The sequence below is a fragment of the Heteronotia binoei genome, chromosome 21, assembly GCF_032191835.1.
Source record: "Heteronotia binoei isolate CCM8104 ecotype False Entrance Well chromosome 21, APGP_CSIRO_Hbin_v1, whole genome shotgun sequence".
Classification (NCBI taxonomy): domain Eukaryota; kingdom Metazoa; phylum Chordata; class Lepidosauria; order Squamata; family Gekkonidae; genus Heteronotia; species Heteronotia binoei.
Genome location: NC_083243.1, coordinates 5,784,580 through 5,807,025, shown reverse-complemented (window position 1 = coordinate 5,807,025; position 22,446 = coordinate 5,784,580). Strand labels below are relative to the sequence as shown.

General features: G+C 48.8%; 2 protein-coding genes across 3 annotated transcripts in view; one reads left to right on the top strand and one right to left on the bottom strand.

Moving 5' to 3' along the window:
• ATL1 (atlastin GTPase 1) overlaps positions 1-22,446 on the top strand; it is a 101,121-nt gene that overhangs the window by 34,032 nt on the left and 44,643 nt on the right. The window lies entirely within an intron of this gene.
• On the bottom strand, positions 340-22,211 carry LOC132588821 (DNA polymerase epsilon subunit 2-like). Its single transcript, XM_060261270.1, has 9 exons — positions 22,106-22,211; positions 15,415-15,487; positions 13,233-13,405; positions 11,556-11,645; positions 8,406-8,460; positions 7,639-7,698; positions 5,452-5,529; positions 3,600-3,708; positions 340-531 (listed from the first exon to the last, which is right to left on the bottom strand). The coding sequence occupies exons 1-9, from the start codon at positions 22,209-22,211 to the stop codon at positions 340-342; spliced, it is 936 nt and encodes a 311-aa protein (XP_060117253.1).

Sequence of the window (22,446 nt, the reverse complement as noted above, 5' to 3'; positions counted from 1 at the left end):
AGCTGGCTCCAAACTGGCACCGTTGGCAATGTCAAGTCCACGCATTCAAGAACGAGTCAAAGTTGATACTTAAACTACATTTATTGTGCCCCCCTCCCCCCCTAACTTCTTGTGCCTCCCCCTCCCCACACTGATAACATCACCAAGTCACATGGGGGGTGCCTAATTTGGTGCCCCTAGAAGGTCAGCGCCCTAGGCAATCACCTAGTTTGCCCTAGGCGATCCCTGGCAACTGGACAGGACTTCACACACACACGCAGAACACTACAAACAGGATCAATTACATTCTATAAGCACTGTGCATCTCTTTGTTCATTTGAAATGCCTTTCGATATGCCGTTAAAAGAAACTTACAGGATTTATGCAGAGGCAATCAGTGTTGGTCACGGTGAATGGGTCGTATTTGTCAGCAAAAACAATAACGTCTGGCAGAGGGTAGGTTCTCAAGGTGTAGTCGTAGGCCCAGTACACAGGACTCACGTAAAGAGGGAGCGGAGACAGATGGCCTTGTGACAAGATAGTCTTTACAAACTGCAAGGGGAAGAACAAAGGAATTCAGTAACAGATTTCCCAGAATGCAAGCAACAAGCCTTGAGAGCCAGCGTGGTGTAATGCTTGGACTAGGACCTGGTAGACCCAGGTTCAAATTTCCACTCTTGGACAAGGACCTGGAAGACCCAGGTTCAAATTTCCACTCTTGGTCTAGGACCTGGAAGACCCAGGTTCAAATTTCCACTCTTGGACAAGGACCTGGAAGACCCAGGTTCAAATTTCCACTCTTGGACAAGGACCTGGAAGACCCAGGTTCTAATTTCCACTCTTGGACTAGGACCTGGAAGACCCAGGTTCAAATTTCCACTCTTGGACAAGGACCTGGAAGACCCAGGTTCAAATTTCCACTCTTGGACAAGGACCTGGAAGACCCAGGTTCAAATTTCCACTCTTGGACAAGGACCTGGAAGACCCAGGTTCAAATTTCCACTCTGGAAGCTCACTGGGTGACCTTGGACTAATCACAAACTCTCAGCCTAGCCTACTTCAGAACTGTTATGAGCATAAACTGGAGAGGGTAAAATGTAAGACATAAGGTCTCTACTGGGGAGAAAGGCAAATTATAAATGAAGTAAAACAAAGTAAAGAAAAAAAGCACGCGGAAGTCAACGAATGCTCTTTGCCCAGTTGGTTGCACAGGTTAATAAAGAACACTCAATCTGGATACACCATGCAAGTTCTAAATCTGATGGATAGAGCTGGTAGCAGACGGGGGTGGGCAAACCGTGGCTCTTTCACACATATTGTGTGGCTCTCAAAGCTCCCACTACACCATCAGCCGGCTTGGAGAAGGCATTTGTTTCTTTTTGAAGAATGCATTTAAAGTGAAAGTTCCTTTCTTTCCATCTCTACCTCCCACATCTATTTGCCTTCCTTCCTTCCTTCTTTTCTTTCTTCCTCGTGGGCATTCGATGAAATTGCTGAGCAGTTGGGTTAAAACGGATAAAAGGAAGTCCTTCTTCACCCAAAGGGTGATTAACATGTGGAATTCACTGCCACAGGAGGTGGCGGCGGCTACAAGCATAGCCAGCTTCAAGAGGGGGTTAGGTAAAAATATGGAGCAGAGGTCCATCAGTGGCTATTAGCCACAGTGTATACATATGTGTGTGTTTGTGTGTGTATATAATTTTTTTTGGTCACTGTGTGACACAGAGTGTTGGACTGGATGGGCCACTGGCCTGATCCAACAGGGCTTCTCTTATGTTCTTATGTGACACAGAGTGTTGGACTGGATGGGCCATTGGCCTGATCCATCAGGGCTTCTCTTATGTTCTTATGTGACACAGAGTGTTGGAGTGGATGGGCCATTGGCCTGATCCAACATGGCTTCTCTTATGTTCTTCTGTGACACAGAGTGTTGGACTGGATGGGCTATTGGCCTGGTCCAGCAGGGCTTCTCTTATGTTCTTATGTGACACAGAGTGTTGGAGTGGATGGGCCATTGGCCTGATCCAACATGGCTTCTCTTATGTTCTTCTGTGACACAGAGTGTTGGACTGGATGGGCTATTGGCCTGGTCCAGCAGGGCTTCTCTTATGTTCTTAAGTGACACAGTGTTGGACTGGATGGGCCATTGGCCTGATCCAACATGGCTTCTCTTATGTTCTTATGTGACACAGAGTGATGGATGGGCCATTGACCTGATCCCACATGGCTTCCCTTATGTTCCTCCCTTCCACCCTCCCTCCCACCACCTTCCTCCCACCCTGCCTGCCTCCCTCCCTCCTGTCTTGCGGCTCTCAAACATCTGACATTTATTCTATGTGGCTCTTATGTTGAGCGAGTTTGGTCACCCCAGAACAGACTATTGGGAACTCTGCTCTTGTTTTTGGGAGCCAGATTTGATCCTCAAGGAGACACAGCATCCCAGGTTTCCTGTGATCACGCTTTTGGGAAGCGGTACATCCACCACGCATAATGGCTACAGGCCTTTACAACAGAATCAGTTTGGGAAAACTGTTCTCTGTAGGGATTCCCACAGAGTTCCAGTGCACACTGTCCTTAGAATCTATCCATATGTGAAAGTATGACGGAGGCTTTATAGAAGAAAAATTTCCGGCCCGAAAGAAGAAGATGAACGTTTCAATCTTTCCTCACACCCACACACATCATTTCTGAGCACCACTCTCCTGTCAACTGAGTTCTCATAAAGTTGATATAAGCTCCAAAATGGAAAAGAACACTGAGGACATAAAGATGCCAAGAACAGATGATATGTACTGAAAAAGAAGAAAAAGATATTGGATTTATATCTCGCTCTCCACTCCGAATCTCAGAGTCTCAGAGCGGCTCACAATCTTCTTTATCTTCCTCGCCCACAACAGACACCCTCTGAGGTCGGTGGGGCTGAGAGGGCTCTCCCAGCAGCTGCCCTTTCAAGGACAACTCCTACGATAGCTGTGGCTGACCCAAGGCCATTCCAGCAGCTGCAAGGGGAGGAGTGGGGAATCAAAACTGGTTCTCCCAGATAAGAGAGCTCTGGCTGACCCTAGGCCATTCCAGCAGCTGCAAGTGGAGGAGTGGGGAATCAAACCTGGTTCTCCCAGATAAGAGAGCTCTGGCTGACCCCAGGCCATTCCAGCTGCTACAAGTGAAGGAGTGGGGAATCAAACCTGGTTCTCTCAGATAAGAGAGCTATGGCTGACCACAGGCCATTCCAGCAGCTGCAAGTGGAGGAGTGGGGAATCAAACCTGGTTCTTCCAGATAAGAGAGCTCTAACTGACCCTAGGCCATTCCAGCAGCTGCAAGTGGAGGGGTGGAGAATCAAACCCGGATCTCCCAGATAAGAGAGCTCTGGCTGACCCAAGGCCATTCCAGCAGCTGCAAGTAGAGGAGTGGGGAATCCAACCTGGTTCTCCCAGATAAAGAGTCCGTGCACTTAACCACTACATCAAACTGGCTCTCTGAACCTCTTTAGAGTCCTGGATTACAAATAAATTAATAAACTTAAACCTAAAATAAGCCCATTAAGAATACAACACAGCAGAACAGTCACACTTTACAATAAACGCCCTCAAAATTTCACCCAGGCTCTTTTTTGCCTTACATGGTTAGGAATGTCCATACCGCCGCTAGGAAAACGGACACAATTCCGGCACATCTTATTTACCAGGTCTTCTCGGAAGATAATTATTTCCTGTGTGCAGTACTGAATCCTAAAAAGAACAAGCACAAGTTCTCTGTCTTCGCCATTTCAACGAATTTGCAAGACACGAGTATTTGCCCACCTGCTTTCAACGTCTTAGTCTAACCTCTTCCTTCTCCAAGCAGCCTTTCTATATTGCAGGGGTGGCCGACAGTAGCTCTCCAGATGCTTTTTTGCCTTCAACACCCATCAGCCCCAGCCAGAATGGTCAATGGCTGGGGCTGATGGGAGTTGTAGGCAAAAAAACATCTGGAGAGCTACCGTTGGCCACCCCTCCTATATTGGACAGGTGAATGCAGACTTAACAACGATGATGCAAAGGATAAGTAGGATGAAATAGATACCGGACATTCACAGACATTTATTCAGCAGCAGAAGGGTGCCAAGTGCTGGGCTAAATGGAGAAGAGATCCTGCATTAGGAAGATTTATAAGCTACAACAGAGATGGCAACAGAAGAAGAAGAAGATGATACTGGATTTATATCCTCCCCTATATTATGAATCTTAGAGCGTCTTACGATCTCCTTTATATCTTCCTCCCCCACAACAGATACCCTGTGAGGTGGGTGGGGCTGAGAGAGCTCTCTCAGGAGCTGCCCTTTCAAGGACAGTCTCAGAGCAGCCTACAATCTCCTTTTCCTTCCTCCCTCACAACAGACACCCTGTGAGGCAGGTGGGACTGAGAGAGCTCTCTCAGGGCACCTTCTGAGAGAGCCTCTCAGCCCCACCCACCTCACAGGGTGTCTGTTGTGGGGGAGGAAGGAAAAGGAGATTATGAACTGCTCTTAGACTCTGTCCTTGAAAGGGCAGCTGATGTGAGAGCCTCTCAGCCCCACCCACCTCACAGGGCGACTGTTGTGGGGGAGGAAGGGAAAGGAGATTGTGGGCCACTCTGAGACTCTGTCCTTGAAAGGACAGCTTCTGGGAGAGCTCTCTCTACCCCACCCACCTCACAGTGTGTCTGTTGTGAAGGAGGAAGGGAAAGGAGATTGTGAGCTGCTCTGAGACTCTGACCTTGAAAGGGCAGTTGCTGGGAGAGCCCTCTCCAGCCCCACCCAACTCACAGAGTGTCTGTTGTGGGGGAGGAAGGGAAAGGAGATTATGAGCTGCTCTTAGACTCTGTCCTCGAAAGGGCAGCTGATGTGAGAGCCCTCTCAGCCCCACCCACCTCACAGGGCGTCTGTTGTTGGGGAGGAAGGGAAAGGAGATTGTGGGCCACTCTGAGACTCTGTCCTTGAAAGGGTAGCTTCTGGGAGAGCCCTCTCAGCCCCACCCACCTCACAGAGCATCTATTGTGCGGGAGGAAGGGAAAGGAGATTGTGAGGCGCTCTGAGACTGACCTTCAAAGGGCAGCTGCTGGGAGAGCCCTCTCCAGCCCCACCCACCTCACAGAGTGTCTGTTGTGGGGGAGGAAGGGAAAGGAGATTGTGAGCCATTCTGAGACTCTGTCCTCGAAAGGGCAGCTGCTGTGAGAGCCCTCTCCAGCCCTACCCACCTCACAGGGTGTCTGTTGTGGGGGAGGAAGGGAAAGGAGATTGTGAGCCGCTCTGCGACTCTTCAAAGTAGAGGGTGGGATATAAATCCAATATCATCATCTTATTCTTAAGTTTTTGCTAGGGAGGCATAAGTGCATCTGAGTTTCCAACACAATTCGAGAGTCTCACTCTCCCCACCCAATCTGTTGCTTGTGTATTAAGGCATCAACCACCAAAGAATGCCTGTTTTCCTTCCCGATTAAACAGGCACATTTACCTGCAAGGATTTGTAGTGAAAACAGAAAACGGCACTCGCTCCCTGAATTCCTCGGTGATGTTTTCAGTAAGCGGCGGCCTAAAATAAAGCAGCACAATGAATGTGATAGACACGTCTGCATACCCTCTGTCGCAGAAAAATTCTAAATTAGCTCCTTTAAGAACATAAGAGAAGCCCTTTTGGATCAGGCCAATGGCCCATCCAGTCCAACACTCTGTGTCACATAAGAACATAAGAGAAGCCCTGTTGGATCAGGCCAAGGGCCCATCCAGTCCAACACTCTGTGTCACATAAGAACATAAGAGAAGCCCTGTTGGATCAGGCCAGTGGCCCATCCAGTCCAGCACTCTGTGTCACATAAGAACATAAGAGAAGCCCTGTTGGATCAGGCCAAGGGCCCATCCAGTCCAACACTCTGTGTCACATAAGAACATAAGAGAAGCCCTGTTGGATCAGGCCAGTGGCCCATCCAGTCCAGCACTCTGTGTCACATAAGAACATAAGAGAAGCCCTGTTGGATCAGGCCAAGGGCCCATCCATTCCAACACTCTGTGTCACATAAGAACATAAGAGAAGCCCTGTTGGATCAGGCCAGTGGCCCATCCAGTCCAGCACTCTGTGTCACACAGTGGCCAAAATATGTAAGTGTGCATACACACACATATATATACTGTGGCTAGTAGCCACTGATGGACCTCTGCTCCATATTTTTATCAAACCCCCTCTTGAAGCTGGCTATGCTTGTAGCCGCCGCCACCTCCTGTGGCAGTGAATTCCACATGTTAATCACCCTTTGGGTGAAGAAGGACTTCCTTATATCCGTTTTAACCTGACTGCTCAGCAATTTCATTGAATGCCCACGAGTTCTTGTATTGTGAGAAAGGGAGAAAAGGACTTCTTTCTCTACCTTCTCCATCCCATGCATAATCTTGTCAACCTCTATCATGTCACCCCGCAGTCGACGTTTCTCCAAGCTAAAGAGTCCCAAGCGTTTTAACCTTTCTTCATAGGGAAAGTGTTCCAAACCTTTAATCATTCTAGCTGCCCTTTTCTGCACTTTTTCCAATGCTATAATATGCTTTTTGAGGTGCGGTGACCAGAATTGCACACAGTACTCCGAATGAGACCGCACCATCAATTTATACAGGGGCATTATGATACTGGCTGATTTGTTTTCAGTTCCCTTCCTAATAATTCCCAGCATGGCGTTGGCCTTTTTTATTGCAATCGCACACTGTCTTGACATATTCAGTGAGTTATCTACCACGACCCCAAGATCTCTCTCTTGGTCAGTCTCTGCCAGTTCACACCCCATCAACTTGTATTTGTAGCTGGGATTCTTGGCCCCAATGTGCATTACTTTGCACTTGGCCACATTGAACCTCGGTCTGCCACGTTGACGCCCACTCACCCAGCCTCAACAGATCCCTTTGGAGTGCCTCACAATCCTCTCTGGTTCTCACCACCCTGAACAATTTAGTGTCATCTTGCAAACTTTATAAGAAAAGAAAAAAATCACTCATACACTGTTTGAAGCACTTAAAACTTTTCGAAGCACTTCGAAACTCACTAATTGCTTATTGCTTAGATAATGCTTATAGCGCTTCGAAAATCTGCGAGCCACTGAGACTTAGCCTCTGAAACGCTCAGCAGACTTAGATTCTAGCAGGTACAAAAACAAAAAAGGTTATCAGTTTTGTTCTCTATAACTGGAAATTGTTTTGCCTTTTCTATAAGCAGCTTGAGTACAGAGAAAAATAAAGCTTTATCAGTGGTTTATGGAACACTAACTCTGCGTTTCGTGTATTAGATGCTGGGAGAATAAATCCTGTTTTGAGAAACGGTGGTAAGAAAAAGTGGCTATGTAATATAAGAGAATAAAAAGGGAAAATTCCCCAGCATCCTCACAGCAGCATTTCTCAATGAAAGAGTCTGATTTCTAAGTGATATGCTGCAGAATTTGAGGAAGAATCGCACTGCTACAGCACCAACCCCATTGAGGAAGAATCGCACTGCTACAGCACCAGCCCCAAATCAGACTTTTCCCTGCAGCCACTGTGGCCGGATCTGCCTGTCCCGCATTGGTCTTGTCAGCCACCAGCGAGCCTGCAGCAGACGTGGACTACTGCACCCTTCTTAAATCTTCGTTCGCGAAGTCAAGCCAAGAGAGAGATGCTGCAGACATACCTTGGCAAAACGCAGCCGGGGCCAGGGTCTTCGGGGCCAGGAATGAACACAAAGCGACTGCTGCAGAGAGTTCAAGACAAACACTGTCTTTAGTATAATGTCTGAGTGTTCGGTTCAGTTTATTATTACAGCCATTGAGCGGAACATTTTAGTCATCTAGAAAAACCTTTAAAGGACCTTCTAAAAAGTCCCACAAAGAATCTGCATGTTAAAATGTGATGACTTGAGTGTTGTAACAATAAAAAAGAATTCAAAAGATTGTTATTTAACCTTTGAAACCGTTTTTCAAACCCACAAACACCTCCCCCTAAGTTCACAGGATCTTCATTGCTGTCAGATGGCCATCTAGCCTCTGTTTCAAAACCTCCCAGGAAGGAGAGCCCACCACCTCCCAAGGAGGAAGCCTGTTCCACTGAGGAATCGCTCTAACGGTCAGGAAGTTCTTCCTAATGTCGAGCCAGAAACTCTTCTGATTTAATTTCAACCCGTTGGTTCTGGTCCTACCTTCCGGGGCCACAGAAAACAATTCCACCCCATCCTCTATAGGACAGCCCTTCAAGGACTTGAAGGTGGGGATCCTATCACCTCTCAGCCGCCTCCTTTCCAGGCCAAACATGCCCAGCTTTGTCCAGGCAAAGGAAGGGATATCTTATTGAGACTAACCTTTTTGCAAGGTCGATCCATTTCCTAACTGTCAAACGTAACCCACATCTTTCACATTCAGATTCCCCCCACCCCCCCAAATAAACAATGCATGTAAAACATACCTCTGATGGATACTGGGATATTCACATATTACGTCTGCCAGGGCTTTCAAGGAACCTAGAGGCAAAATATTCAAAAATTTGCTGCGAAGCTGCACCGTTACTCCTATTTTTCTTGCCCTAACCACAGAGTCAGTCTGCAGATATCCATCCATTCATGAAAGAAGAAGCTCCTGCAGAAATTCTCCATTTTATTCCAGCTACTCTAGCCAAAGGAGCTTTGACCCGTCCTGAATTCTGCCTGCCCATCTCCTTTTGGTACTCCATCATGAAGATGCTGAAAAACTCACCAATCTGGTGTTACCCACAGGAATACCAACCGAAATCTGCAAAATCCTATATTTTGAGGGGAGGGATGAAATATATATATATATATAACTTCAAGAGGATTAGAAACCCTTAAAACACATGTGCAAAAAATGTCCAGCTAGTCCAGCATCCTGCCTCACACAGTGGTCAACTAGTTCCTCTGGAGGGCCAACAACAGAATGCAAGAGGATTCAGGTATTTGCATTGTAAAAGGTAAGAAAAAGGTAAAAGTAGTCCCCTGTGCAAGCACCAGTCGTTTCCGACTCAGGGGTGATGTTGCTTTCACAACATTTTCACGGCAGACTTTTTATGGGGTGGTTTGCCATTGCCTTCCTCAGTCATCTACACTTCCCCCCCAGCAAGCTGGGGACTCATTTTACCGACCTTGGAAAGATGGAAGGCTGAGTCAACCTGGAGCTGGCTACCTGAACCCAGCTTCCACTGGAATCGAACTCAGGTCATGAGGAGAGGGCTCCGACTGCAGTACTGCAGCTTTACCACTCTGCGCCACGGGGCTTGTTAAAAGGTAGTCCCCTGTGCAAGCACCATTCTGACTCTGGGGTGACGTTGCTTTCACAACGTTTTCATTGCAGACTTTTTACGCGGTGATTTGCCATTGCCTTCCCCAGTCCTCTACACTTTCCCCCCAACAAGCTGGGGACTCGTTTTACCGACCTCAGAAGGATGGAAGGCTGAGTCAACCTGGAGCCAGCTACCTGAACCAGCTTCTGCCGGGATCGAACTCAGGTCGTGAGCAGAGGGCTCTGACTGCAGTACTGCAGCTTTACCACTCTGCGCCATGGGGTTCTTTTGCATTGTGAGGGTAACTAAACAAGATACTGCAGAGATCTGGTCGAGGACCTTCCTAGTATCTTTTGAACGGAAACTGCAGCTGTGCTGGTTCACACACAAATGTTACAAAAAATATAGAAGAAGATATTGGATTTATATCCTGCCCTCCACTCTGAAGAGTCTCAGGGCAGCTCACAATCTCCTTTCCCTTCCTCCCCCACAACAGACACCCTGTGAGGTGGGTGGGGCTGGAGAGGGCTCTCCCAGCAGCTGCCCTTTCAAGGACAACCTCTGCCAGAGCTATGGCTGACCCAAGGCCAGCTAGCAAGTGGAGGAGTGGGGAATCAAACCCGGTTCTCCCATAAAGAGTCCACGCACTTAAGCACTACACCAAACTGGCTCTCCTTTCTCCCCAAAAGAGCAATATAGACTCCTTTCTCCCCAAAAGAGCAAAACCAAACAGAGGAAGAAGACCCTCTTCCTTCTGAATCTCTCAGGGTTCAGCAGGTAAAAATAAAGAGCCTATCAGCTTTGAAGACTCATCTGGCGTGAGAGATCTTGACACGCTTTGCAGCAGATGGAAGTATCAATATCTTTTGCATCGAGTATATACAAGGGCCTCCCAATCTTTTTGTGCCCAAAGGAACATTTTGCATTCTTCCCCTCATCCCCAAATATAACTTTTATTAAAATTTAAAAGTCAGATACAATCAACAAGTAATGCATTTTATGATATATATATATATATATATATATATATATATATATATATATATATATATATATATATATATATATATATATATATATATATATATATATATTACAGTGTCAATCTTTAAAATAAAATAAAAATCTTCAGAAGAGTTAATTAAAATGCAGTATTGGCCAGCTTTTTTGGTAGTAGGAACTCCTTTGTGCATTAGGCCAGACACCCCTGATGTAGCCAATCCTCCAAGAGCTTCCAATAGGCCCTGTACTAAGAGCCCTGTAAGCTCTTGGAGGATTGGCTGCATCAGGGGGGCGTGGCCCAATATGCAAAGGAGCTCATGCTAGAATTCCACCCCTGGGCCACACACTCCTGATGTAGCCCATCCTTCTGGAGCTTGCAGTAGGCGCTCCACTAAGAGCCCTCTAAGCTCTTGCATGATTAGCTACATCAGAAGTGTATGGTCTAATAATGCAAAGAAGTTCCTGCTACAAAAAAAAGCCCTGCCTTTGTCATTCTGACACAGAGTGGCGGGCACAACCTCAAAATGGCTGCCACCGGAGGCGGAGCCAAACAAAATTTGGTTGCTGCACCGTCCCTTCCAAAACTCTTCTGCAGTGGTGGCAGGCTGCTGACAAAGCAACGTTTTCAAAAATCTGCACTGCCACTCAAATTTCCAGTGGATCTCTGCTATATACATCATCTGTAAATATTTTTATGATAGCTGAAGGAATATAAACTCAGATTTGCTAGAGGAAGGGGTTTTGGCTCTGGTCTAGCCATTTCCGTCCTTTCGCTGGAAACATTCCTCCAGCAAAGAAGGAGAAATTGGCTTTATACCCCGTTCTTCACTCAGAGCGGCCTACAATTTCCTTTCCCTTCCACTCCTCACCCTGTGAGGTGGGTGAGGCTGAGAGAGCTCTTTGGAGAACTGCTCTCGAGAGAACACCTCTGAGAGAACTAGGATTGACCCAAGGTCACCCAGCGGGTTTCAAGGGGAGGAGTGGGGAAACAAAACTCGGTTCTCCAGATTAGAGCCCACCACTTTTGCCCACTACACTACAGCTGGCTCTCCCGTTGTGTAAACTCCATTCATACAAACTAGCCGTAGTTCACAACCCATTTCCATTTTGGACCTCTAGTCAGGACAAGCTTTCCCCATCTCTCTTCCTCTCACTCGGCTCAGCTAAGAACAGTGCCTTCCGCCAGTGCAAGAAGCCATCCAGAGACGCAGGGGCCTTGAAACGGAGTGGCGACAGGTCACACAGCCCGTTTAGGTGTAAGCTCCCAAAAATTTCAATGCTGCCTGTTGTAAACCCAATGCAGCGCCTGACGTCAAGTACCTTTCAGTGACTGAATCTGATTTTTTCCATACGGGGCGGAAGAAAAGTTCCCACAGAAGAAAAAACAAGTCGGAGGCATCGAGGAGTAACCTGGATGGGGAAACAAGGACTGTTAATGCCACAAGGTTGGAATAGAGAGGCGTGCTTTTGATTCTTGCTGTTACAAAGAAGAAGATGATGATATTGGATTTATATCCTGCCCTCTACTCCGAAGAGTCTCAGAGCGGCTCACAATCTCCTTTCCCTCCCTCCCCCACAACAGACACCCTGTGAGGTAGATGAAGATATTGGATTTATATCCCGCCCTCCACTCCGAAGAGTCTCAGAGCGGCTCACAATCTCCTTTCCCTTCCTCCCCCACAACAGACCCCCTGTGAGGTAGTTGAAGATATTGGATTTATATCCCGCCCTCCACTCCGAAGAGTCTCAGAGCGGCTCACAATCTCCTTTCCCTTCCTCCCCCACAACAGACACCCTGTGAGGTAGATGAAGATACTGGATTTGTATCCCGCCCTCCACTCCAAAGAGTCTCAGAGCGGCTCACAATCTCCTTTCCCTTCCTCCCCCACAACAGACCCCCTGTGAGGTAGTTGAAGATATTGGATTTATATCCCGCCCTCCACTCCAAAGAGTCTCAGAGCGGCTCACAATCTCCTTTCCCTTCCTCCCTCACAACAGACCCCCTGTGAGGTAGATGAAGATATTGGATTTATATCCTGCCCTCCACTCCGAAGAGTCTCAGAGCGGCTCACAATCTCCTTTCCCTCCCCCCCCACAACAGACACCCTGTGAGGTAGATGAAGATATTGGATTTATATCCTGCCCTCTACTCCGAAGAGTCTCAGAGCGGCTCACAATCTCCTTTCCCTTCTTCTTCTTCATCTCCTTGTCACTCTCAAACATCAGACATTTATTCTATGTGGCTCTTATGTGAGCCAGTTTGGCCACCCCTGCTCTAGGCTGATTCTGCACTGAGCAGGCGGTTGGACTATTAGATTGCCTGTGTTGCTCCTTCCGACTCTGCGATTCTGTGAATCCGATCCTGGGTCCATCACAGTCAGTACTGCCTACTCAGACTGCCTGTCAATCTCTGGACTCTCATAAGCCTGGAGATTTTAGCTGGAGATGACAGGGACGGAAGCAGGGACCTTCTGCATGCCGAGCAGATGCTCTGCCACGGAGCCACAATCTCTCCCTTGTTTAATTCTTTTTCAAAAAGAAGACTGCAGATTTATACCCCGCCCTTCTCCCTGAATCAGAGACTCAGAGTGGCTTACAGTCTCCTAGATCTTCTCCCCCCACAACAGACACCCTGTGAGGTGGGTGGGGCTGAGAGAGCTTTCACAGCAGCTCAACAACAACTCCTGCGAGAGCTCTGGCTGACTCAAGGCCATTCCAGCAGCTGTAGGTGGAGGAGTGGGGAATCAAACCCGGTTCTCCCAGATAAGAGTCTGCACCAAACTGGCAAAGTTAGTGGACATTATTACAGCTTTCCTTTCTTCTGACCTTATTGCCAGTTAGTTTCGTTGAATAACCCCAAGTTTTGACATTATGACAGAGGTAAAAAAGATTTCTATGTGTCATTTATAACTTGATGAATGTCAATCGCGTACCTCTCCTCTGTTTCTGAGCTAAAGAGTCCCACCAAGTGCCTTTTCTCATAGGAAACAGAGCTACCTGAAAACATGATCCGAAGTTTCTCCAACACTTCCGCTTGGTCCAGCCAAACGTCGGAAAGGAATACGAACATGGCGTCTTCGTTCTCTTCCTCCAACTGTTTCAGTTTTGCAGAAGCTTTTACAGAGGTCGAAGAAGGCCCTCCAAAAAAGTTTGTGTTTCCATAATATGCCCTGCAGAAATGAAAAGCAAAGACAAGCAGGCTCCACGTAAGTACATTTTTATTCCAAAACGATGTTCTCAGTTAGATTCGAGTCCAGTAGCACCATAGAGAGCCATTGTGGCGTCATGGTTAAGTGCATGGACTCTTTATCTGGGAGAACCAGGTTTGATTCCCCACTCCTCCACTCGCAGCTACAGAGATGGCCTTGGGTCAGCCAGAGCTCTCTTATCTGGGAGAACCGGGTTTGATTCCCCACTCCTCCACTCGCAGCTGCAGGGATGGCCTTGGGTCAGCCAGAGCTCTCTTATCTGGGAGAACCGGGTTTGATTCCCCACTCCTCCACTCGCAGCTGCAGGGATGGCCTTGGGTCAGCTGTAGGTCTCACAGAGCTATCCTTGAAAGGGCAGCTTCTGTCAGAGCTCTCAGCCCCACCCACCTCAGAGGGTGTCTGTTGTGGAGGAGGAAGGGAAAGGAGATTGCAGGCCGCTCTGAGACTCTGTCCTTGAAAGGGCAGCTTCTGGGAGAGCTCTCTCAGGCATACCCACATCACAGGGTGTCTGTTGTGGGGGAGGAAGGGAAAGGAGATTGTAGGCCGCTCTGAGCCTCTGTCCTTGAAAGGGCAGCTGCTGTGAGAGCCCTCTCCAGCCCCACCCACCTCACAGGGTGTCTGTTGTGGGGGAGGAAGGGAAAGGAGATTGCAGGCCACTCTGAGACTCTGTCCTTGAAAGGGCAGCTGCTGTGAGAGCCCTCTCCAGCCCCACCCACCTCACAGGGTGTCTGTTGTGGGGGAGGAAGGGAAAGGAGATTGCAGGCCGCTCTGAGCCTCTGTCCTTGAAAGGGCAGCTTCTGTGAGAGCCCTCTCCAGCCCCACCCACCTCACAGGGTGTCTGTTTTTTTTTTTATTTATTTATTTAGAATTTATATCCCGCCCTTCCCACAAGTGGCTCAGGGCGGCTTCCAACATTAGATGCAACATAAATTAAACAATATTTAAACATGTAAGGGAATAACTTTAAAACAGATAAAACAGATAAAACCATAAAAATTAATAAATATTCCAATATATACAGAGATCTGGCAGGTTGCATTAAAATTCTCAAGCTAGGTGTAGGCTAACCGGAAGAGGGTTGTTTTACAGGCCCTGCGGAACTGAACTCTTCCGGTAGCTGATTCCACCATGTAGGGGCCATAACAGAGAAGGCCCTTTCTCTTGTGGCTTTCAAGCGGGCTTCTTTCGGCCCAGGGACAGTAAGGAAGTTTTGTGATCCCGACCTCAGTACTCTCTGGGGAACATGCGGGGAGAGACGGTCCTTCAGGTAGACAGGTCCCAAGCCATATAGGGCTTTAAAGGTGATAACCAGCACCTTGTACCGGACTCGGTATATCACTGTTGTGGGGGAGGAAGGGAAAGGAGATTGTAGGCCGCTCTGAGACTCTGTCCTTGAAAGGGCAGCTGCTGTGAGAGCCCTCTCCAGCCCCACCCACCTCACAGGGTGTCTGTTGTGGGGGAGGAAGGGAAAGGAGATTGCAGGCCACTCTGAGACTCTGTCCTTGAAAGGGCAGCTGCTGTGAGAGCCCTCTCCAGCCCCACCCACCTCACAGGGTGTCTATTGTGGGGGAAGAAGCTAAAGAAGATTGTGACTGCTCTGAGATTCAGAGTGGAGGGTGGGGTATAAATCCAATATCTTCTTCTTCTTATCCTGAATCAGACCTTTGGTCCATCACAGTACTGTCTATTAAGACCGGCAGCAGCTCTCCAAGATCTCAGGCAGAGAAAGGTCTCTCCCATCACCTCCTGCCTGGTCCTTTCAACTGGGGATGCCTGGAATTGAACCGGGCACCTTCTGCATGCCAAGCACGTGCTCCTGCCACTGGGCCGTAGCCACTCTCCAAAGGATACACAGCTACATCTTTCCCTATGGTAGGGAGGGCCCACGGGGAACTCCCACCTGACAGCTACACAAACAGAAAGCCGATGGGCTTCTACTCTTCAGCATCGAGCTGGTTGTCATTTTTTACCTAGTGGTAGCAGAAGACTCCGTAGGTGGGAATCCAAAAGCGCTGACGTGGAATATTCCATCTTCATACCAGCCTAGGATATAAAATCACATTTCTAAATTGAAAAATTGCAGTATATTTTCCACTTAAAATACACCCGGGGCCAAGATGTACGATTACCTCCTGCTCCTGCATGGATTTGACTGTGCTCTGAAATCTCCTACTAATCTTCCTAGTGCCTCCAATTTGACAAGTTAAAGGGGGGGCTACCTTACACATCGTATCATCCATTTCCACTGACAGAAAGGTACTTCCACCAGGGAAGGGAGGGCTCTCTCTCTCTCTCTTGAGAGCCAGTTTGGTGTAGTGGTTAAGTGTGCGGACTCTTATCTGGGAGAACCAGGTTTGATTCCCCACTCCTCCACTTGCTGCTGCTGGAATGGCCTTGGGTCAGCCAGAGCTCTCTTATCTGGGAGAACCGGGTTTAATTCCCCACTCCTCCACTTGCAGCTGCTGGGATGGCCTTAGGTGAGCCATAGCTCTGGCAGAGGTTGTCCTTGAAAGGGCAGCTGCTGAGAGAGCCCTCCCCAGCCCCACTCACCTCACAGTGTGTCTGTTGTGGGGGAGGAAGGGAAACGAGATTGTGAGCTGCTCTGAGACTCTGTCCTTAAAAGGGCAACTGCTGTGAGAGCCCTCTCAGCCCCACCCACTTCAAAGGGTGTCTGTTGTGGGGGAAGAAGGGAAAGGAGATTGTGAGCCGCTCTGAGACGCTGAGTGGAGGGCAGAATATAAATCCAATGTCGTCGTCTTCTTCTTTTGGTGTCATGGTGAAGTGTGCTGGCTCTTGTCTGGGAGAACCGGGTTTGATTCTCCACTCCTCCACTTGCACCTGCTGGAATGGCCTTGGGTCAGCCATAGCTCTGGCAGAGGTTGTCCTTGAAAGGGCAGCTGCTGTGAGAGCCCTCTCAGCCCCACCCACCTCACAGGGTGTCCGTTGTGGGGGAGGAAGGTAAAGGACATTGTGAGCTGCTCTGAGACTCTGTCCTTGAAAGGGCAGCTGCTGTGAGAGCCCTCTCCAGCCCCACCCACCTCACAGGGTGTCTGTTGTGGGGGAGGAAGGGAAAGGAGATCGTGAGCCGCTCTGAGACTCTGAGATTCGGAGTGTAGGGTGGGATATAAATCCAATGTTGTCTTCTTCAAATCCCACTGCTACTGCAGGCCCTCTTTTTTATTTATCTCTCTCTCTCTGTGTACATGCACACTTGAATGTCTGGAAGTCATGAGGCAAAACATAGTGAGGTTAAGATATTTTTCAAAGAGGTGGCTTGCAGTTGTATCACCACTGCAGAGATTTTTAGACCAGGGGTGGCCAAAATGCTGCTCAGGAGCCACACGTGGCTCTTTCACACGTATTGTGTGGCTCTTGAAGTCCCTGCTACCCCATCAGCCAGCTTGGAGAATGCTTTTGACGTTAAAGTTGCTTTCTTTCCACCTCTCCTTCCTCCTCCATTCTATTTTCCTTCCTTCCTTCCTTCCTTCCTTCCTTCTTTCCATCTATCTGATGTTCATGTCTTGTGACTCTCAAACATCTGATGTTGATTCTATGTGGCTCTTACGTTAAGCAAGTTTGTCCTTCCTTCCTTCCTTCCTTCCTTCCTTCCTTCCTTCCTTCCTTCCTTCCTTCCTTCCTTCCTTCCTTCTCTTATAGCTCTCAAACATCTGATGTTCATGTCGTGGCTCTTAAACGTCTGATGTCTGTTCTACGTGGCTCTAATGTTAAGCAAGTTTGGCCACACCTGTTTTTGGGCCCTTGTGCTGTTCCATAAGGGTCCTTTGTTCCTCAGGAACAAAAAATTAGGGGGGTGAGGGGCTCAGTGGTTTACAGCCCAAGAGGGAGGTGGGAATGTTCCCCCAGCAACTGCTGCTTGTAGATCTTGTAGATCACAAGCCGGGGGCTTTCCTGCAGTGTCACCCGAACTGTAGAATGCCTTTCCCACATGAAGAAGATGATATTGGAATTATATCCCGCCCTCCACTCCGAATCTCAGAGTTTAAGTGTGGCTCACAATCTCCTTTATCTACCTCCCGCACAACAGACACCCTGTGAGGTGGGTGGGGCTGAGAGGGCTCTCACAGCAGCTACCTTTTCAAGGACAACCTCTGCCAGAGCTCTGGCTGACCCAAGGCCATTCCAGCAGCTGCAAGTGGAGGAGTGGGGAATCAAACCCAGTTCTCCCAGATAAGAGAGCTCTGGCTGACCCAAGGCCATTCCAGCAGCTGTAAGTGGAGGAGTGGGGAATCAAACCCGGTTCTCCCAGATAAGAGAGCTTTGGCTGACCCAAGGCCATTCCAGCAGGTGCAAGTGGAGGAGTGGGGAATCCAACCCGGTTCTCCCAAATAAGAGAGTTCTGGCTGACCCAAGGCCATTCCAGCACCTGCAAGGGGAGGAGTGGGGAATCCAACCTGGTTCTCCCAGATAAGAGAGCTCTGGCTGACCCAAGGCCATTTCAGCAGGTGCAAGTGGAGGAGTGGGGAATCAAACCCGGTTCTCCCAGATAAGAGAGCTCTGGCTGACCGAAGGCCATTCCAGCAGCTGCAAGGGGAGGAGTGGGGAATCCAACCTGGTTCTCCCAGATAAGAGAGCTTTGGCTGACCCAAGGCCATTCCAGCAGCTGCAAGTGGAGGAGGGGGGATCAAGCCCGGTTCTCCCAGATAAGAGAGCTATGGCTGACCCAAGGCCATTCCAGCACCTGCAAGGGGAGGAGTGGGGAATCCAACCCGGTTCTCCCAAATAAGAGAGCTCTGGCTGACCCAAGGCCATTCCAGCACCTGCAAGGGGAGGAGTGGGGAATCCAACCTGGTTCTCCCAGATAAGAGAGCTCTGGCTGACCCAAGGCCATTTCAGCAGGTGCAAGTGGAGGAGTGGGGAATCAAACCCAGTTCTCCCAGATAAGAGAGCTCTGGCTGACCGAAGGCCATTCCAGCAGCTGCAAGGGGAGGAGTGGGGAATCCAACCTGGTTCTCCCAGATAAGAGAGCTCTGGCTGACCCAAGGCCATTCCAGCAGGTGCAAGTGGAGGAGTGGGGAATCAAACCCGGTTCTCCCAAATAAGAGAGCTCTGGCTGACCCAAGGCCATTCCAGCACCTGCAAGTGGAGAAGTGGGTAATCAAACCCAGCTCTCCTAGATAAGAGTCCGTACACTTAACTACTGCACCAAACATGCTCTTTAATGATTTATTTTACTTGTCACAGCAATGCTGTCTTTATTTTTCTAGGTTTTTAAGGGTTCTTGAAATCTAGGGGTAGCACTGCAGGAAGTTACTAGGAGCAGAGAGAGGCAGAAAAGCCTCATTCCTTGAATTCCAACCACCGTTTGTTGGACAAAGTCCACCGTTCTGTTCTATTTCGCCTGGTTTTAATTCCAGTTGTGAGTTTCCTTGGAGACCATGTGCAGAAACGCAGGATATAGATTTCTGAAACAAGAGACTTCCAACCAGATCTTCTTGTTTATGGCTCCATCGTGCCTTCAAATTGCCGCTATAACCACCGTTCTAGGTATATAAAATTATCGCCCTGTCCCTCTCGAACAAAATGAAATGTGCTAAGGAGACATGCACTTTTCTGAACCAGTTTGTTCTAGCACTGGGATATGTACTGTTCCTAATTACACAGAACTCCGTGGGCAGAAAGACAAGAGATTCACAGCCCACTGTTGCAGGGGTGGCAAATGGACCGCAAAGCATAAATCTCTTTAGGCTTCTAAGGTAAAAGGCAGCCAAGGCGTTAAAACGGCGAGCCCTGCTTCAAATAGGTTTCACCACCACGTTCCATCAATCTTAAAGTTTACTTCCCCCCCACCCGCAAAAATACTGGAACTTGAGGGCATCCAATGAAGCCGACAGGCAGCATATATAGGATGGACAAAAGGAGTTGATTCTTCAAACAATGAGTGAATGAATCCTTTGCCCACATAGTGATATACCCACAGGCGCAGATGGCTTTAAAAGAGGGCTAGATAGACTGAAGGAGGACAATTCTATCAGTAGCTATTAGCCATGGTGGCTGAGGAACATAAGAACATCAGAGAAGCCATGTTGGATCAGGCCAATGGCCCATCCAGTCCAACACTTGGTGTCACACAGTGGCCAAAAAAAACCAGGTGCCATCAGGAGGTCCATCCGTGGGGCCAGGACACTAGAAGCCCTCCCACTGTTGCCCCCCGCCCCAAGCACCAAGAATACAGAACATCACTGCCCCTAAGAACATAAGAGAAGAAGAAGAAGATAGTGGATTTATATCCCGCCCTCCACTCCGAAGAGTCTCAGAGCGGCTCACAATCTCCTTTCCCTTCCTCCCCCACAACAGACACCCTGTGAGGTAGATGAAGATATTGGATTGATATCCCGCCCTCCACTCCGAAGAGTCTCAGAGCGGCTCACCATCTCCTTTACCTTCCTCCCCCACAACAGACACCCTGTGAGGTGGGTGGGGCTGGCGGGGGCTCTCACAGCAGCTGCCCTTTCAAGGACAACCTCTGCCAGAGCTATGGCTGACCCAAGGCCATGCTAGCAGGTGCAAGTGGAGGAGTGGGGAATCAAACCCGGTTCTCCCAGATAAGAGTCCGCACACTTAACCACTACACCAAACTAGCTCTCATCAGAGAAGCCATGTTGGATCAGGCCAATGGCCCATCCAGTCCAACATTTTGTGTCACACAATGGCCAAAAACCCCAGGTGCCATCAGGAGGTTCATCAGTGGGGCCAGGACACTAGAAGCCCTCCCACTGTTGCGCCCCTGCCCAAGCATCAAGAATGCAGAGCATCACTGCCCCAGACCTAAGAACATGAGAGAAGCCATGTTGGATCAGGCCAATGGCCCCTCCAGTCCAACACTTCATGTCACACAGTGGCCAAAAAACCCAGGTGCCATCAGGAAGTCCATCAGTGGGGCCAGAACACAAGAAGCCCTCCCACTGTGCCCCTCCCAAGCACCAAGAATAAAGAGCATCACTGCCCCAGACATAATAACATAAGAGAAGCTATGTTGGATCAGGCCAATGGCCCATCAAGTCCAACACTCTGTGTCACAGTGGCCAAAAAACCCAGGTGCCATCAGGAGGTCAACCTGTGGAGCCAGGACACCAGAAGCCCTCCCACTGTTGCCCCTCCCAAGCACTAAGAATACAGAGCATCACTGCCCCAGAGAGAGAGTTCCAACAATATGCTGTGGCTAATAGTCACTGATGGACCTCCGCTCCATATGTTGATCCAATCCCCTCTTGAAGCTGCCTATGCTTATAGCCGCCGCCACCTACTGTGGCAGTGAATACAAAGTGACTAGTTTATTGATGCTGTTGTTCTCGGCTAGATTAGTATTGAAAGACTAAAGATCATACAGTAGAATGCAATCATATAAGGTACACTTCATAGGGATTCTTTAGGGAGGGGAACTATGCAGGGTACATTCACACATTGATGTTACTATTTCGTTCTCAGGCCTGCTTTGGCCTTGAGCGTCGCCGGCTCCAGACTCCCCCTGAGCTAGGCCTGAGAAGGCGCAGATAAAATGTTCACATATTCCCATTTCAAAGCAGAACTACATAACAAAGGAAAGGAGGGTAAGGAGAGTTCAAGCTAGCAGCAATGGAATACAGTGTGGCTCTACCCAGGGTGCCTTTCTCCTGAACCAAAGTTAGATACAGACTTGACCAGAGTTTTACACAGACTTGACATGAATTCCATGTATTCATGGAAAACCTCCATATTCAGAGGCACTAAGAAGAAGAAGAAAACTGCAGATTTATACTCCACCCTTCTCTCTGAATCAGAGACTCGTAGTGGCTTACAATCTTCTATATCTTCTCCCCCCACAACAGACACCCTGTGATGTGGGTGGGTCTGAGAGGGCTCTCACAGCAGGTGCCCTTTCAAGGACAACTCCTGAGATAGCTATGGCTGACCCAAGGCCATTCCAGCAGCTGCAAAAGTGGCGGAGTGGGGAATCAAACCCGGTTCTCCAAAATAAGAGTCCGCACACTTAAGCACTTCACCAAACTGGCTCACAAACTAAGCCTCTGAATCCCAGAGTCAGGAATCAACATCAGGGGAAGGCCTCTGCCTCTATATCCTGCTGCTGGCCCTCCAGAGGAACTGCTTGGCCACTGTGTGAGACAGGAGGCTGGACTGGATGGACCCTCCCTGGTCTGATCCAACAGGGCTCTTCTGATGTTGTTATGAAGGCCTCGGCCTCCCTGCCCTGCTGCTGGCCCTCCAGAGGAACTGGCTGGCCACTGTGTGAGACAGGAGGCTGGACTAGATGGACCCTCCCTGGTCTGATCCAGCAGGGCTCTTCTGATGTTCTTCTCGGGGGAAGGCCTCAGCTCTCTGCCCTGTTGTTGACCCTCCAGAGGAACTGGCTGGTCACTGTGTGAGACAAGAGGCCAGACTGGATGGACTCTCACTGGTCTGATCCAGCAGGTCTCTTCTGATGTTCTTAGGAAGGCCTCAGCCTCCCTGCCCTGTTGTTGGCCCTCCAGAGGAACTGGCTGTCCACTGTGTGAGACGGGATGCTGGACTAGATGGGACTATTGGTCTGGTCCAGCAGGGCTCTTCTTCTAAGTGTTGAACCAGCTGCACCGCTTCCAAAAGACAGTCCAGGATCACAAGCCTGAAAGCATCGGAACGTGTCAAATTTCTAGAGGAAAACCTTACCTTCTGTTAAGACAAAGCAAGACTCTGTATACAAGCCACTGTGGAACTGGTACAAGCAGTTAAGGAATATGCGCTTGCTAATTAGTAGCACTACGGAGAAACACATGTTCATAATGTATTTTTACTGTTTCATCGGTTATGCCGAAAGCCATTTTGGGCACACTGTATGGAGAATGCGACTAATCAGTAACCTACGCAAATAAATGTTAGTTTGAATTCAGGGCTAATTTTTGTAGTCCGAGAACTTTTTTTCTTTGCAGTGAGGCAGATGTCATTCAGGCTGCCAGGAGGGGAGTAGGGCTTGCTGGGAAAATACAAGGATTTTTTTTAACCCCAAATAT

Coding starts and splice junctions, on each gene's coding strand:
- LOC132588821 (XM_060261270.1), bottom strand. CDS start 22,211: ATGTGTTTCTCCGTAGTGCTACTAATTAGCAAGCGCATATTCCTTAAC. Junction 3,709..5,451: donor TTCACTACAAATCCTTGCAG/GTAAATGTGCCT, acceptor TGTTCTTTTTAG/GATTCAGTACTGCACACAGG. Junction 532..3,599: donor GTATGGACATTCCTAACCAT/GTAAGGCAAAAA, acceptor TTCCCCTTGCAG/TTTGTAAAGACTATCTTGTC.